Source organism: Anthonomus grandis, chromosome 15, assembly GCF_022605725.1.
Source record: "Anthonomus grandis grandis chromosome 15, icAntGran1.3, whole genome shotgun sequence".
Taxonomy (NCBI): domain Eukaryota; kingdom Metazoa; phylum Arthropoda; class Insecta; order Coleoptera; family Curculionidae; genus Anthonomus; species Anthonomus grandis.
This window is the reverse complement of record NC_065560.1, coordinates 20,078,117-20,093,849: the sequence shown is the minus strand read 5'-3', so window position 1 is coordinate 20,093,849 and position 15,733 is coordinate 20,078,117. Positions and strand designations below refer to the sequence as shown.

The 15,733-nt window shown below is 31.8% G+C and overlaps 2 protein-coding genes across 10 annotated transcripts in view; one reads left to right on the top strand and one right to left on the bottom strand.

The window, feature by feature from the left end:
- Positions 1-14,634, bottom strand: part of LOC126745327 (C-type lectin 37Db-like) — a 52,863-nt gene extending 38,229 nt beyond the window's left edge. The window contains exon 1 of one of the 2 annotated variants that reach the window (XM_050453121.1): positions 14,356-14,634. In XM_050453121.1, coding sequence (XP_050309078.1) covers positions 14,356-14,443 — 88 coding nt within the window. In that variant the 5' untranslated portion in view covers positions 14,444-14,634. The remainder of the gene's footprint in view (positions 1-14,355) is intronic. The other variant, XM_050453120.1, reaches the window with a different exon arrangement.
- Positions 1-15,733, top strand: part of LOC126745325 (C-type lectin 37Db-like) — a 501,974-nt gene that overhangs the window by 359,900 nt on the left and 126,341 nt on the right. The gene's annotated exons all lie outside the window — the stretch shown is intronic.

Below are 15,733 nucleotides of genomic sequence, written 5' to 3'. Positions count from 1 at the left end.
ATTCCTCTGATGTCATATTTATTCTCAAATTGCATTCTTTCGCTAGGAACAGTGAGAAGGAATCGTTTGCCCAACTGCAAATTTTCTAGTGATACTGTTTTCAAAAAAAAAAACGCGAGGTTCTTTCGAAGAATATGTAACTTCTTTTCAAAATACTCCTTTTGCCTCAGTTTTATGGCTGGATAATAAAGCAGTCACATTACTTTCTACATACATGGGTTCTTCTCCAGTTCAAGAAGTGAAAAGGTTTGATAAAAAAGAGAAAAAACGAGTGGAAGTACCATGTCCAAACTTAGTGTTAGAATATAACAAACATATGGGCGGAGTGGATCTTTTAGATAGTATTTTAGGGCGTTACAAAATCTCAATGAGAACCAGAAAATGGTACTGCAGAATTTTTTATCATTTAGTTGACATTACCATCATCAACGCATGGCTTCTCTATCGGAGGGTAGAGAGGCAAATAGGAACCACAGCCACAATGTCAATGGAAAAATTTCGTGCTGAAATCGCCAATTGTCTGTGCAACGTTGGGCAGAATGATTCAAAAAAGAGGGGAAGGCCATCTTCTTCACTTGACCGAAATTTAGAACAGAAAAAGAAAAAATCATCTTCAACCGCAATTCCTCCAAAAGATGTAAGAACTGACAACTTTGATCACATTCCGAACTGGAGTAATACCAGGCAACGATGTAAAATACCCGGCTGCAAAGGATTTTCTTTTATTTTTTGTGAAAAATGCAAAGTTCACCTATGTTTGAATAAAAATAAAAATTGTTTTGGTAACTTCCATCAATAAACTGTTAAGACCATTTTTCCTTTTTTTTTGTATCATAAGTGCGTGTTGTAGCATATGTGATACATTTAAACAAAATTAAAAAAATATATAATAAAAAAACAAAAGATTTTTTTAAATATTTTTTACCCATTCATAGCACTAATACCTAACCAAAAATATTTTTTTGAAATAAATTTAAAAAATCATGCATTGTAGGGTTAAACAAGAGCTTTTTATAACGTTGCGATTTACACGACTACAGGTTACACGCTTAAAATTTAAAATGAAACAAGTGCACGCATTGCACGCATTTATATGCCTTGACCACAGACAAGTAGTTTCCTGAAAAATCTTCGTCGCGAGTTATGTGCATGAACCGATTCCAATAAGTGTGCATATAAGCATTTATTCGTAGAATAAGCAGAATAGGCATTTATTATTTTACATCGTTTCTAGGTGGTTTTTAGATTTTATAAGATTAGTTCTAGCATAGAATTTGAACGATAATGTTATAATTATTAAGTTTAGTTAAATAAAACTTTTTTTAAAAAGCATACTGCTGGTTTGAGTTTATAATTGGCGCTGCGAACAGGATTGTGCTACAAGTCTCTCTATCGTGTAACGTTGAGATTTGGTGTATTTTAATACCTTAAGCACAATTGAAGTTTTAGTAAACTTCAAGAACTCAAACTCAAGCTCCCTGCCGTTTGGTCTCTCTATTGTTCAGCATTGAGATCAACTGAGTAAGAAGCACAGGAAAAAGAAAGAAACTCCCTGGGGTGAAACTCTGGCCGTCATTCAATCTAAGAAGTAGGTCGTTGAACCCTAAGATTTCAAGTAATTTTCCTGCAACCAGTAGGCTGACTTGGTAGAAGAAAAGTTGTGAAAGTAGTGCAAGTTTTGTGAAGGTGATTTGTGAGAAAATTTGAAATGATGCTAGAATGGTTCGTCATATCCCTCATGTAAGTAATCACTAAAATTGCCATTAATTTTATTTTATTTATGTCTGTTAATCCTGAAAATTTATTTAAAAGTGTTTTATTATCGAATAGGAGAAGACTAGGCTTAAAAGCTAAGAAAAATAAAAATACTTCCCTTGCACAAAAGCTAGAATCATATAAAGACAGATCTGATTTAAATTTAACCGAATTATTTGCAGATTTTAATCTTGACTCTTCTAACTCTAGTGAGACTAGAGAAAATAATCTTATTTTAAGTAGTCTATCTTCTATTGAAGAAGAGGAATCTGTAGAACATTTTTCTTTAATACAAAGTTATAAAACGACAAGCGAAATGGACGTTCTGCGATCCTTTGCTAACATTTTACCAACTTTCTCTGGAAATCCAGAACATTTAGAATCTTTTATTTTTTCAATTAACGAATTTCATGAACTTTACTACAATGGAGAAGAAATTCAGAAAAAATTCGTGTTGAATGTTATACGCTCTAAGTTAATTGATAATTCTAGAGATTTTTTGATGAGTAGGCCAGATCTCAAGACATGGGAAGAAATTAAGGTAGCTCTAAGAGAAAAATATGGTGACCCAATAGGTTATCAAACTTTGCTTCAACAACTTAATTATATTAATAAAGATAGAAACGAACATTTACTAGATTTTGTACAAAGACTTAAACTGTTTGTGCAAAGAATTAACTGTAAGATTCAAAGTCAAAATATTGACCATAATTCTAAGTTAATCCTCTCCACACAAGCCGAAAAAACTGCTGTAATAGTTTTAATGTCCAATGTCCCCGAGTCGTTAAAAACGATGTTACTCATTCAAAACCCCGATAATTTAGATGCCGCACTTGTACATGTTACAAACTATAATTTAATCGAATCACAGATTAATTTAAAAAACCAAACAACACATAGACACCAAAACCCACAGCAAAACACGAACTCTCACCACAACCCACATTTTAACCAAAAATACCATAACCATAAGAATCAGCAACATCCACAACAAACTAATTTTAAAAATCAACCCTTTCCGTCTCAACCCGTTAATGTACAGCCTAGACCCGTAAAACAGCATTTTCCGACAAACGCCGAAGTTTTTGGTCAACAAAAAAATGTTTTTGCCCCTCAAAGAGACTTTAATCCAAGGCACTTGCCGAAACCAACCCCAATGTCGATACAATCTGCAGGACCCTCTCGAATGTATCAACAAGCGCAACAAAGGCCCTATAGAAGTCATTTTCAACCCGCCGGTGCTAGAAACTTTGCTTCCCAAGAATTAAGTAATTTAGAATGTAATTATGATCCATCAGCAGGTCAATATTTTGATGAATATTATGATGAATCCTTATCGTATGATTGTGAGCAACACAAAACGCCTGTCATGCAAGAAGCAAACCTTATGCCCCCTAATTGTCCGGGTGGGTCAAATCTTGAAAATTTTCAAGAAATAGCCTCTATAGACCCATCAACTTAAATAATATTGCCCAGAAAGTCGAATTGCCGTATTTCTTTTTGCCAAAAATGCAAATTACTGTTCTGATTGACTCAGGAGCGTCTGAATCAATAATGAACCCCAATGTTGCAAATTTGTACCCTGATTTATTATTTCATGAACCCTTCAAAGTAACCGCGTGCAAAAAGACTTACCGTGAAAATTGCAATATTAATATTCCCCTTTTAAAAGAAATTGGAATTAGTACACCCCTAAAAATGCGTGTTCTTAATTGGCACAAAGATTTTGACGCACTAATAGGCACTAAAGATTTAAAAAATTTAAATGCCATTTTAGATTATCAAAATAAACGTCTTACGCTTCAAAACAACAAGAAAATTCAATTTTCACTTGCGTATAATAAGCCTCTCAGTCAACCAATTGAAAATATTAGTAGCAATGCCCTTAACATCCCTGTAAATCTTGAAAATGGAGATGCTATTCTGCCCTCTTTTCAGATTAATAATCAAGTTGTAATCCCAGATAGTTTAATAACGGTTAAAGATGGATTTTGTAAAATCCCAAATCCACTCCCCAACCATAATATTAAATTTGAACAACGAATGAGAGTTATTCCTAAAGAACATTTTGAGATAACTGATCCCCCCGCGAAAAATAAGTCTATTAATATTTCTAGCCAATTGCGTTTAAACCATCTTAATGATTTAGAAAAAGCAAAATTGTCCCCTTGTGTCAAGAATTTAAAGATGTCATGTACTCAGAAGACTGCGACTTGACTTTTACTAGCCAAACTAAACATCATATTCGTACCATGAATGATCGCCCTATATATGCTAAATCTTTTCGTCACCCTCCAGCCATGTTGCCTGAAATTCAAAAACAGATTCAAAAGCTTTTAGACAACAAAATCATTAGGCCATCGATTTCCCCTTACTCCGCCCCTGTCTGGATTGTTCCAAAAAAGGCTGATGCTTCTGGTAAGAAACAATTCCGCATGGTAATCGATTATCGCAAATTAAACGATGCCACCATTGAAAATAAATATCCCTTGCCTGTCATAACCGAAATCTTGGATAATCTTGGAAAATGTAGTTATTTTACTACTCTTGACCTAGCTCAAGGTTTTCACCAAATCGAAATGAGCCCTGATTCTATCGAAAAGACGGCATTTACTGTCAATAATGGACATTTTGAGTATTTAAGGATGCCCTTTGGCCTGAAAAACGCTCCCGCCACATTCCAAAGAATGATGGACGAAGTCTTGCGTGATTTCCTTTACAAATTTTGTTTTGTATATATCGATGACGTAGTAATTTTTTCGAAATCTCTTGCTGAGCACATCGATCACATCAGAAAAATCCTCAAAAGGCTCCGGGAAGTGAATCTTAAAGTACAATTAGAAAAATCCGAATTTTTGTCCAAAGAAGTTGCCTTTTTAGGTCATATTATAACTCCTGAAGGCATAAAACCAAATCCTTCAAAAATTCATGCCATCGAAAGATATCCTATGCCTAAAACCCCTAAGGAGATAAAATCATTTTTGGGACTTATTGGTTATTATCGTAGGTTTATTAAAAATTTCTCGAAAATAACCTTCCCAATAACAAAATGTCTAAGGAAAGGTCATGAAAAATTTATTGGTAATCAAGAGTACCAGGAAGCTTTCATCAAATGCAAAGAGTTAATTACTAACTCTCCTGTACTCGCATACCCCGACTTTACGAAAACGTTTCATCTTACTACTGACGCCTCTAATATAGCCCTTGGTAGCGTACTTTCCCAGAATGATCATCCCATTGCATATTACTCCAGAACCTTAAATTCTGCTGAGCGAAATTATTCTACCATCGAGAAAGAGCTTCTAGCTATTATTGAGTCCACCAAACATTTTCGCCCTTATTTATATGGCCAAAGGTTTATCATAGAAACGGATCACAACCCTCTTGTGTGGTTGTCAAAGATTAAAGGGCCGAATTCTCGCCTAATCCGATGGAAATTAAAATTAGGTGAATTTGATTTCGAAATCAAATATAAAAAAGGTAAAGAAAACTTCGTCGCCGATGCTCTATCACGGGTCGACATAAATGTCCTCGAGAAAAACGAGTCAATAGCCCCTATAACCGACGAAACAGTAGCAAATCTCGCCGATTTTGATCTCGCTGACTTTGCACTCAACGAACGTTATAACGAGCTTATCTCCGAAACTCTTGACCAACCTCAACAAAATGTCGATAACCTTAGAGAAAATGACCTCGACTCTAATGCCACAGTACACTCTAATAATGACACAGAAGGTAAATATTTACCCATTTCTGAACTCCCTGTAAATTATTCCTCCTCACGTCTAATTATAGAATCGGGAAATAATTTTGTACATAAATATACTAAACCTTTTAAAAAGAATCATCATTTTGTCAAAGTAGACAAAAATAATCTTGCAGATAATTTTAGTAAGATTTTAAAGGAAGTAATTAGACCAGATATAAATTTTGTTATTTTTATCCCAAACTCCGATTTAAAACTAGAATTTCAGAAATATGTTGCCGCCAACCTAAACGGTTCCGCAAAGCTTTATATTTCAAACAGTTATTTAACTGATATAGAAAACCAAGATCAGCAAAAGGATATAATTTCTGAATATCACCAAAAAAATCATAATGGCATAACAGAAACCTATAATCAATTAAAACTTAAGTATTATTGGCCTCAAATGCGAGAAACGATTACTACCCTAATTAATACCTGTGAAATTTGTTTACAGAATAAATATGAAAGACATCCATATAAAATCAATTATGAAGGCCCTTTACTCGCGGAGAAACCATTTAAGACCCTACATATGGATTTATTTCAATTTTCTAATTGTTATTTCTTAACAATTATTGATTCCTTTTCTAAATATGCCCAAGCATATTATATCTCTGATAAAAATGCTACGACCGTTGTAAATAAATTACGCCACTACTTTTCTCATCATAATGTACCGAAGAAAATAGTAGTCGATAGAGGTTCAGAATTTAAAAATCGTTTATTTCAAGAATTTTGTGAACTTTTTTATATTGAAGTACACTACACTACACCTGGCAACTCCACATCTAACAGCCCCATTGAAAGACTACACTCTACCCTTCTCGAAAAACTCAAAACTCAAAAAATGAAAAACCCTGAGGAAACCCCGCAAAATCTGATGATTTCAGCAGTTTTAGTATACAATCAGAGTATTCATTCTACTACAGGTTTTTCACCTTTTTCGTTACTCTATGGCCCGTACCTTAACGAACCTAACATAAACAATGACTTGACAATTTACGAACAATATAATGAAAAACGAAAAAGCGAATTAATCCCCTTTCACCAAAAAGTTTATGAGCAAACTCACAAAACACAATCCAAAAATACTCAAAAACATAATAGAAACTCCAGCCCCATACCTGAACTTTCAGAAGGCCAAATTGTGTACAGAAAAAATCCCTATAGGAATAAGATGAACCCCTCATTTATCCCTACGAAAATTAAGACTATTAAGAAAAACGCTTTTACTGGACTATCAAAAAAGAAAACCGTAGTTGGTCATATTAGGAAACTTAAGAGATTAAGGAAAAATCCATCATCTTTACAGCGTAACCCGACTTCCAAGGATCAACCTTCTACAAGTCGACCCCCTGATGCCGAATAATGGATTCTTTATAGAAAAAATCGCCCCTACTATGACGTTAAATCATTATCATAGTACTTATGTATATTTTAATCTCACTAGTATTAAGTTTACTTTAGCGGGATTAACTTCTAATTTGTTTATATTTAATCATTTTACCGATAAGTATAATAATACCTTAAATTCGCTATTTTTGCAAGCCAATAAAGAATTAAATAACACATACGATTCTTATGAAAAATTAAGTTCGTTTAAGTCTTTAGTTCGCAAAAAACGCGGATTGGTAAACCTTCTTGGAAGCTACGTTAAATTCATTACTGGCAATTTAGATAATGATGACTTAGAGACTATAAACCAACACATGCAAATCTTGAAAAGTAATCAGATTAATTCCATGCATAAGATTAACGAACTAAGTTCATTCGCCGGTCATATAACTGCTAGATTCCAGGAAAATGTAGATATAGTAAATAAAAATTCAGAGAAACTTAAAGCTAATATAGATGTTTTAAACGACACCATTAGACTTTTAGTTGAAATGCAAAATCAAATTCTGCAAATTAAAAATGTACACTCTTATTTAGAAAAATTATTACGCACGTTAACTTTTGCCCATTTAGAAAGCCTAGATCTTGAAATTTTAAATACTAAAGAAATACATGAAATTTGGAAGTATTTAGAAGTTCAATATCCTAAAAATTTATTATGGCCGATAAGACATATTACAGAACTGACATTAATTTGTAAAACTGGATTAATTTTATCCGATGACATGGCAATTCTAGTGATTAAGATCCCCATTTTTGGAACAAAAACATGTAACCTACAAATTGTATACCCCATTCCTTCCTCAAATGACACTATTTTAGTGAGCCCTAGTAAGTTCTATTGTAACAATTTATGGTATAAAAAGTGTTTAGAGATTAATACGAATTGGATATGTATGGATCCAATTGTTAATGGTTGTAATTTGTTAACAGACTGTACATTTGCAAAGATAAACAACAACTATCAAGTTCACACGTTAACCTATAATAAAGCTCTATTATTTTGTACAAAATTCCCTGAAACTATTTTTGAAAATTGTTTTCAGTTTGTTAAATATAATTTAACGGGATGTTCACATATTCAAAGCCAATGTAATGTAATAATAGGTCAGCATAAGTATTCACTACAATCGAATAATTTGAGCATTAAAAATGTTGAAATTGAAAATTCTGTTTTAGATTCAAATGTTCATTTAAATTTACAACTTAAGCATTTAATGTATCCTGAAAAAATCCAGGAAGATCTTAGGGAACCAATTGTATTTAAAGACTCTGTTCCAGAAAAAAGCCATGTAATTAGCACTTCTGTTTTATTCCTAATTCTTGTAATAGTTATTATAGTTATAACTTATTTGTGGCAAAGAAAACATAAGGCGATTCCTCTGAAGACCCTCCAGGACATTATCAACGAGGACGTTGAAGAATCTTAAGGGAGGAGGAGTTATGTGCATGAACCGATTCCAATGAGTGTGCATATAAGCATTTATTCGTAGAATAAGCAGAATAGGCATTTATTATTTTACATCGTTTCTAGGTGGTTTTTAGATTTTATAAGATTAGTTCTAGCATAGAATTTGAACGATAATGTTATAATTATTAAGTTTAGTTAAATAAAACTTTTTTTAAAAAGCATACTGCTGGTTTGAGTTTATAACTCGCGACATATTTTTTCCAACTCGTTGCGACCTGAAGCGGACTGAAGCGTATATCTAGCTATACCTATTAAATTTGAATCGGAAATATAACTAATAATATTTAGAATGTTATAAAGTAACTTTAATACATTAATTAATAATTAATAATATTTACATATGTATAATATTTTAAAATAATATGTGTATAATAGTTTTTGAAACAAATTATTAAATTTTAAAAATATTTATTAAAAAAATATTTATTCAGTTTTTTTGGGGCGGCTTCCGCCCCTCTGACCTGCCACCCGGGTGCCCCGCACCCCCGGGTCGGAACGGCCCTGGCTGATACAGTATTTTGTTTATAAAAATGAAGGGAGTCAAACTAAATTATTAGACATTAGGAGTGCTCCAAACAAAACAGCAGAAAAAATTTGTGATTTAATTTTAGATATGCTTAAAAAAAATGTGTCGCATTCTCAGGGGATAATTGTAATACAAATTTTGGTGGCATGGGCAGAAAAAGTCAAAATAATGATTTTAATAAATTAAAATCTAAAGTTAATCAAAATTTGGTTGGTGTAGGTTATCCCTCTCATGTAATCAATAATGCAGTGCACCATAGTTGTGACAAATTAAAAGTTGATATAGAAACCATATCAATCATACTTAAAATGTTCAACTATTTTAGTATTTACACTGTACGAGTTGAATTACTAAAAAAATTTTGTGAATTTGTGGGCACAGAACATGAGACTCTTTTATACCACTCTAAAACTAGATGGCTATCTTTGTTTCCCGCTATTGAAAGGGTTTTAAAAATGTTTCACGCTCTCAAGGCATATTTCTTGTCTTAAGATGATGTTCCTCATATACTTAAATAATTTCTTGAAAACGATTTTTCAGAGGCCTATCTTTTTCTTGTCCATTCTTTGATGTCTATTTTCAGTACAAATATAGAAAAGATTGAACGTCAGAACAATTCTGTTGTGGAAACAATGGCAATTTTAGAAAATGTTATTTTTACTTTAGAAGAAAGAGCAGCCAATAAATTCATTCCTTTAAAAGTTCGAGAAATTTTTAATAAGTGCATTGAAAATGGTTTAGAACGCGAATGTGACCAAATAAAATTAGAGCTATTTGATTTGTCTAATAATTCAATTCAATATTTAAAAAACTGGCTCAAACCATTTGAAGAATTCCAATGTTTCAAATGGATAAGCTTAAATGATATTACTAATTATGATTGGGACAGGGACGTTATGCCCTCATTAGTATATTTACCATCAAAAGGAGTGGAAATCGATGACACTAAATTTTTTGATGACTTTTGTAACTTAAAAAAATATATAATGGAAAAGTTTGACTCTAATGACCACAATTTGCCTACTAACGAAAAATGGGCAAAATACTTTAATGAGAGTATTTCTGAAAAAATATTTTTACAATTACTAAAAGCAGCCGAATTTCTTTCTGCAATCCCATCTCACAATGCCAATGTGGAAAGAATATTTTCACTTATCACCGCTCAGTGGACCAAAGAAAGAAATAGACTGCTTTTATCTTATGTGAAAGGAATAGTTATGACTACCTATAATTTCAAACATATGAGTTGTTTAGAGTCTTATGATTTTATGCTTTTGCCAGAAAATTTTATTTTTTTAAACAAAATACAAAGCAGTGAAAAGTATCTTTAAAGTGATTGAATTATTTTTATTTTGTTATTGAATTATATGTGTACTCTGTAACTCAGTTTCTAATCAAGTTTATTAAGTTTAAATAAATAAAAATTTAAAAAAATATGATTTTGGTTTTGTTTTATTAGTAAAAATCAAAGTTCATCTCGGCTAAATGTTTTTCGTCGAGAAAACGCCAAAAAAAATTTTTAGTAAAAAAAAAAGTTTTCCGGATTTTCTTCGGATTTTCGTTAGGGCTTGTCCTGGATAGGGAAGTTTTGATCTGGTAACCCTAGACTTAGCGGATGGGGTGGAATAAGAAACTGTTATATGCGTTCTCTTGAAGTTGTCCAAAAATGGATAAAAAAATTATATATGATAAAAATAAACTTTTTTTTGCCAGTATTAGCAAAAAGCTGTTTCCTTCCAATCAGCTTTTTGCTAATACTGGCATATTTGATTTGCGACAATTATATGTGCAGAAATTGCTAATGAGCCTAGATAAAGGAGACATCTGTTGTGTTGAAAACCTAGTTCATTCCTATGCAATTCGAGCTCAGAATCAGAATCCTCAATATTGCGGAGGGTTGTTGGGTGGGGTCAGAAATAAAACAGAAACCTGTTTACCTAAATGTCGACGTCTCGACTTATATTATAGTCATCCTCAGGACACTGAAATGGATTCAAGTAATTACAGAGATAAAACAAAGTAATTTCAAGTACATAAAAAACACTATTAAAATATATGCTCTTTAAGTTACAAAAATTAAAACAACAAAAAACAAAAACCACGACACAGTTAAAATTGCATTCAGGTACAATCCGTTAAAAAAAAAATTTTATAAAAAAAAACAGTATAAAATTATTTTTTTTTTATACATTACACCTCTTACCTAAGTCTAGGTTTCTTAAGTTATAATTAAAACACATTTATAATAGGAGCGTAGAATTATTTTTAACATGGGTTAAATTGTAGGTGTTATTGTGGGCAAACTAGAATCAACAATAAGCCAAGAAACAAATGTTTTTATTCTTCCGAGCGTTTATTTATTTAATTTTTATGATTCAATGTTATGTTAATAAGTTAAGGATTAGTAGATAAGGAAGACGTATGTATCTATACGTTCAAAACCAGAAACTTAATTTGTTAATACACTGTGTGATCTAAATTTGAGACATACACTCTTTGACAAAAATAAATTTTATGTTTTAGTTTTATCTTTTTGGTAGTAAATTAATTAAATTACTAACTCGCAATTAAATTAGTAACTTGCATTTAGATCATGCGTACACACACTGGAAAGTTTCCCTACTAGAAAATGATTTAAAATTTATTAAACAAACTGTTAAAAATACTTTACCGAATAACATATTTTTGTCTTATGAGCAATCGCAATTTTCGTACTATAATTGTCATTTTAAACAACAGAAACAAAAGCAAAAAAAGAAATTACAAAGTCTTATTTTGGAGCAGACTGAAATTGACAGTATAACAACAAACAAAAAATGGTTTAAAAATTTAACAAAGTACACCTTTCCAAAAAATGTAGAAGTAACTTTAGCTTTGGGCAATAAATTTAATCTACCTTATGATAATTATAACTTTCCTCTTGAGCAGATTATAATCGATATAGAGTATGCCATTGGCCTTTCAAATAATGATGAGTTAAAAATACAAAAAAGAAACCAATCTATTAACATAATTACTAATTTTATAAACTCATCTATTCTGCATAAATTAAATAAATCTGAAAAAATCCTCCTAAAATACAGTAACGAAACGAAAGAATTCTTAAAAAAACATAATAATATCTTAATAACTAGGGCTGATAAAGGCAATGTCACCGTCGCGTTAGATAAGGAATAATACCTACAAAAATCAAACCTTCTTCTTTCAAATACAGATACCTATTAAATTTTAAACAAAGACCCCACTACGTCTATTCAGAACAAACTTAATAAACTATTAGAAAACTTGTGTAAATCAAACTTCTTTTCAAAAGATCAAATAAAAAAACTAAAATGCAATAACGGAGTGCCTCCAAAAATGTATTTTTTACCAAAAATACACAAAGAAAATACTCCTCTAAGACCAATTGTAAGTTTTGTAGGTTCTCCAATATATAATCTCAGTAAATATTTAGCAAATTTACTTAACTTATCATTTGAAAAAGATCAATTCTACACAAAAGACTCCTTTGAAGTAGTCACGCAATTGCAAAATTTTAAAATTCCAAATAACTTTATTCTAATATCATTAGATGTAATATCTTTATTTACCAACATACCAACTGATTTAATTAAAAATATAGTCCAAAATAAATGGCACCTTATCAGAGACCACTGTAACATCCCTTTAGAAAAATTTTTAAGTCTTTTAGAGTTTGTATTTGAAAATAGTTATTTCACTTTCAATAATATATATTACAAACAAATCTATGGTCTTGGAATGGGTAACTGTCTATCACCTATATGTTCTGATCTGATTATGTCAGAATTACAGAAATATTGTATGGGGAAAATAAAATTTAGGTTACCATTTTTTAAAAGATTCGTTGACGACATTGCCACGTGTATTCCAAAAACTGAAATAGAAAACATAAAAAGTACATTTAACAGTTTCCACCCTAAATTACAGTTCACTATAGAGTGTGAAACAAATAACAAACTTCCATTTCTAGACATTCTATTAATCAGAACAGAAGATAATACAATCATCGCTGATTGGTATCACAAACCTACTTTCTCTGAGAGATTTCTTAACTACCAATCAAATTACTCATTTAAACAAAAATTAAACATAGTTAGCAACCTAAAATCCCGCGCAATAGCCTTATCTCACTCCAGTTTTCATGTTAACAAAATTAAAGATATTTTACTAAAAAAACAATTTTCCTCATAAACTATTAAACAAAATCCTAGACAACAACCCTACACCTATTAAAGTCAAAGAAAACCAAAACCATAAATTTGCAAAAATTCCTTATGTTAAAGGTTTGTCTGAAAGGCTATCAGGAGTTGTTTCTAATGATGAAGTCAGAATAGCGTTCAAAAATGAAAATACCATCAACAAATACTTCTCAAAACTCAAAGATAAAACACCAAATGAGTTACAAAGTGGCGTGGTCTATAAAATACCCTGTTCTGATTGTCAAGCTCTGTATGTGGGTCAAACGGGCAGGTACTTAAAAACCAGAATTAGCGAACACGAAAGAAGCGTAAAACCAACGAACTACGCAGCATCTGGGAAGACTGCTCTAGCAGAACACTCCTTCAATCAACAACACCAATTTGATTTTAACAGCACTCGGATCATTGGCAGAGAATCAAATTATAAAAAAAGAATTTTACTAGAAATGGTTAATATAAAAAAGTATAAAGAAAGCATTAATGAAAAACAAGACACCGATGATCTAAATGCAAGTTACTATAATTTAATTAATTTACTACCAAAAAGATAAAACTAAAACATAAAATTTATTTTTGTCAAACAGTGTATGTCCCAAATTTAGATCATACAGTGTATTAACAAATTAAGTTTCTGGTTTTGAACGTATAGATAAATATATAGTATTGAAACATAAAAATTAAATAAATAAACGCTCGAAAGAATAAAAACATTTGTTTCTTGGCTTATTGTTGATTCTAGTTTGCCCACAATAACACCTACAATTTAACCCATGTTAAAAATAATTCTACGCTCCTATTATAAATGTGTTTTAACTATAACTTAAGAAACCTAGACTTAGGTAGGAGGTGTAATGTATTAAAAAAAAAATAATAATAATTTTATACTGTTTTTTTTATAATTTTTTTTTAACGGATTGTACCTGAATGTAATTTTAACTGTAACTTAAAGAACATTTATTTTAATAGTGTTTTTTATGTACTTGAAATTACTTTGTTTTATCTCTGTAATTACTTGAATCCATTTCAGTGTCCTGAGGATGACTTAATATAAGTCGAAACGTCGACATTTAGGTAAACAGGTTTCTGTTTTATTTCTGACCCCACACAACAACCCTCCGCAATACTGATGATATATTATGTATTATTATTATTTAACTGACAATATGCAAACTCATGGATTATAAGCCTAAATTGGAGGAAGTGATGAATATGGGCACTTTTAAAATGTATAAACTCTTACCTCCATATTGTATAGTGGCTGAATTTGTGACTGCCACCAGCTGTCCGATGCTTGCCAACAAAAAAACTACTCCGAATCTTAAACACATTTTGATATAAAAATACCGAATAAAAATGCGAACCTATGCTACTAATAAAGACGCAGCTTAAACTTGTATGGGAACAAATTTCTATAAATACTCCTTTATAAAGCTGCTCGGTAAAAGATAAAACCGGTATTTCCCAGAGTACTAAAATCTTCTTAGAAGACCTAAACCGTGTTCTTTTTGTGAATTTACTATTACGAATGTTATACTCTATTGCAGAAATGTATAGAGCAATAAAACCTCATTAGGTATGCAAAAGTGGTACCCAGTGACCCACCAATATTTTATGCCACTACTTTAGTTAGGTATTAGTTTCAATGTAAAATTCATTGTTTTCGTCGAGTGCAGGTAGTGCCACCCGGTTTTGTGTCAATTTATGAGTTTTGCCCATTGTTATCCACTGATAAACATTGAAAACGGTTCGTCAAAGGCGTGCAACTGGGACTTGTTTTTTACGAGAGTTAATATCATATGTTACCTTATGATTTATGTAAATGCTATTTTATTTAAAAAAAAAATAGTAAAAATGTAATATAATACGTATGCACAGGGTATACCAAATTCTTGGGTCAATATCGGGAACTGGGTAACTTTTAGAGATACAGGGTAGGTTGAGCTGGTTAGATTAGTAAAAAGTTGCGCAACGTCATGCATAACAAAATGCCTGCCCCATGTTAGCCGGCGAATTTGGGACACCCTGTACATGGTATAATATATACCAAGATATAAATTAAATTATGATAGATAGAAGTGTTCGTCATCTGACGAGCTATCATCACATCTTGACATTATAATTAAACGGTCGACTGTCTGATAGATCATGTTGTCAAGATCCCACATTTTGTCTTCTTGCTTAATTACATGCTGGACTGCTTTTCGCCAATTCTTGATTAAACAGTAGCTTAACAATACCTTTTGTAATCAGCCAATCGATAATCTCTTGCTTTCTCTAACATGAATTTGGCGTCTTCTCTATTCGTCGTGAATGATAGCGTGCGTTCTCCATAACCACCACCGAATTAGCCGGAAGAAATTTCATCATTTCACCAAAATACTCTTCGAAAACGTTCGAATTCATGTTTTCATGGTAATCACCTGTGCGAGTCGACTCAAAGGGTAGCAGAACTTCTTTTAAAAATCCCTCTTCGCTTCCAATGTGTGTGGTTATTTTTTCCTTTTCCCGAAGGCACTTTAATACCCGTGGACCGGCCTTCTATGAAAGCTTGGCGAGCACTAGTTATATTTTTGTCTTGCCACATTTTTTGGACTATATAACCTTCGTTAATCCACGTC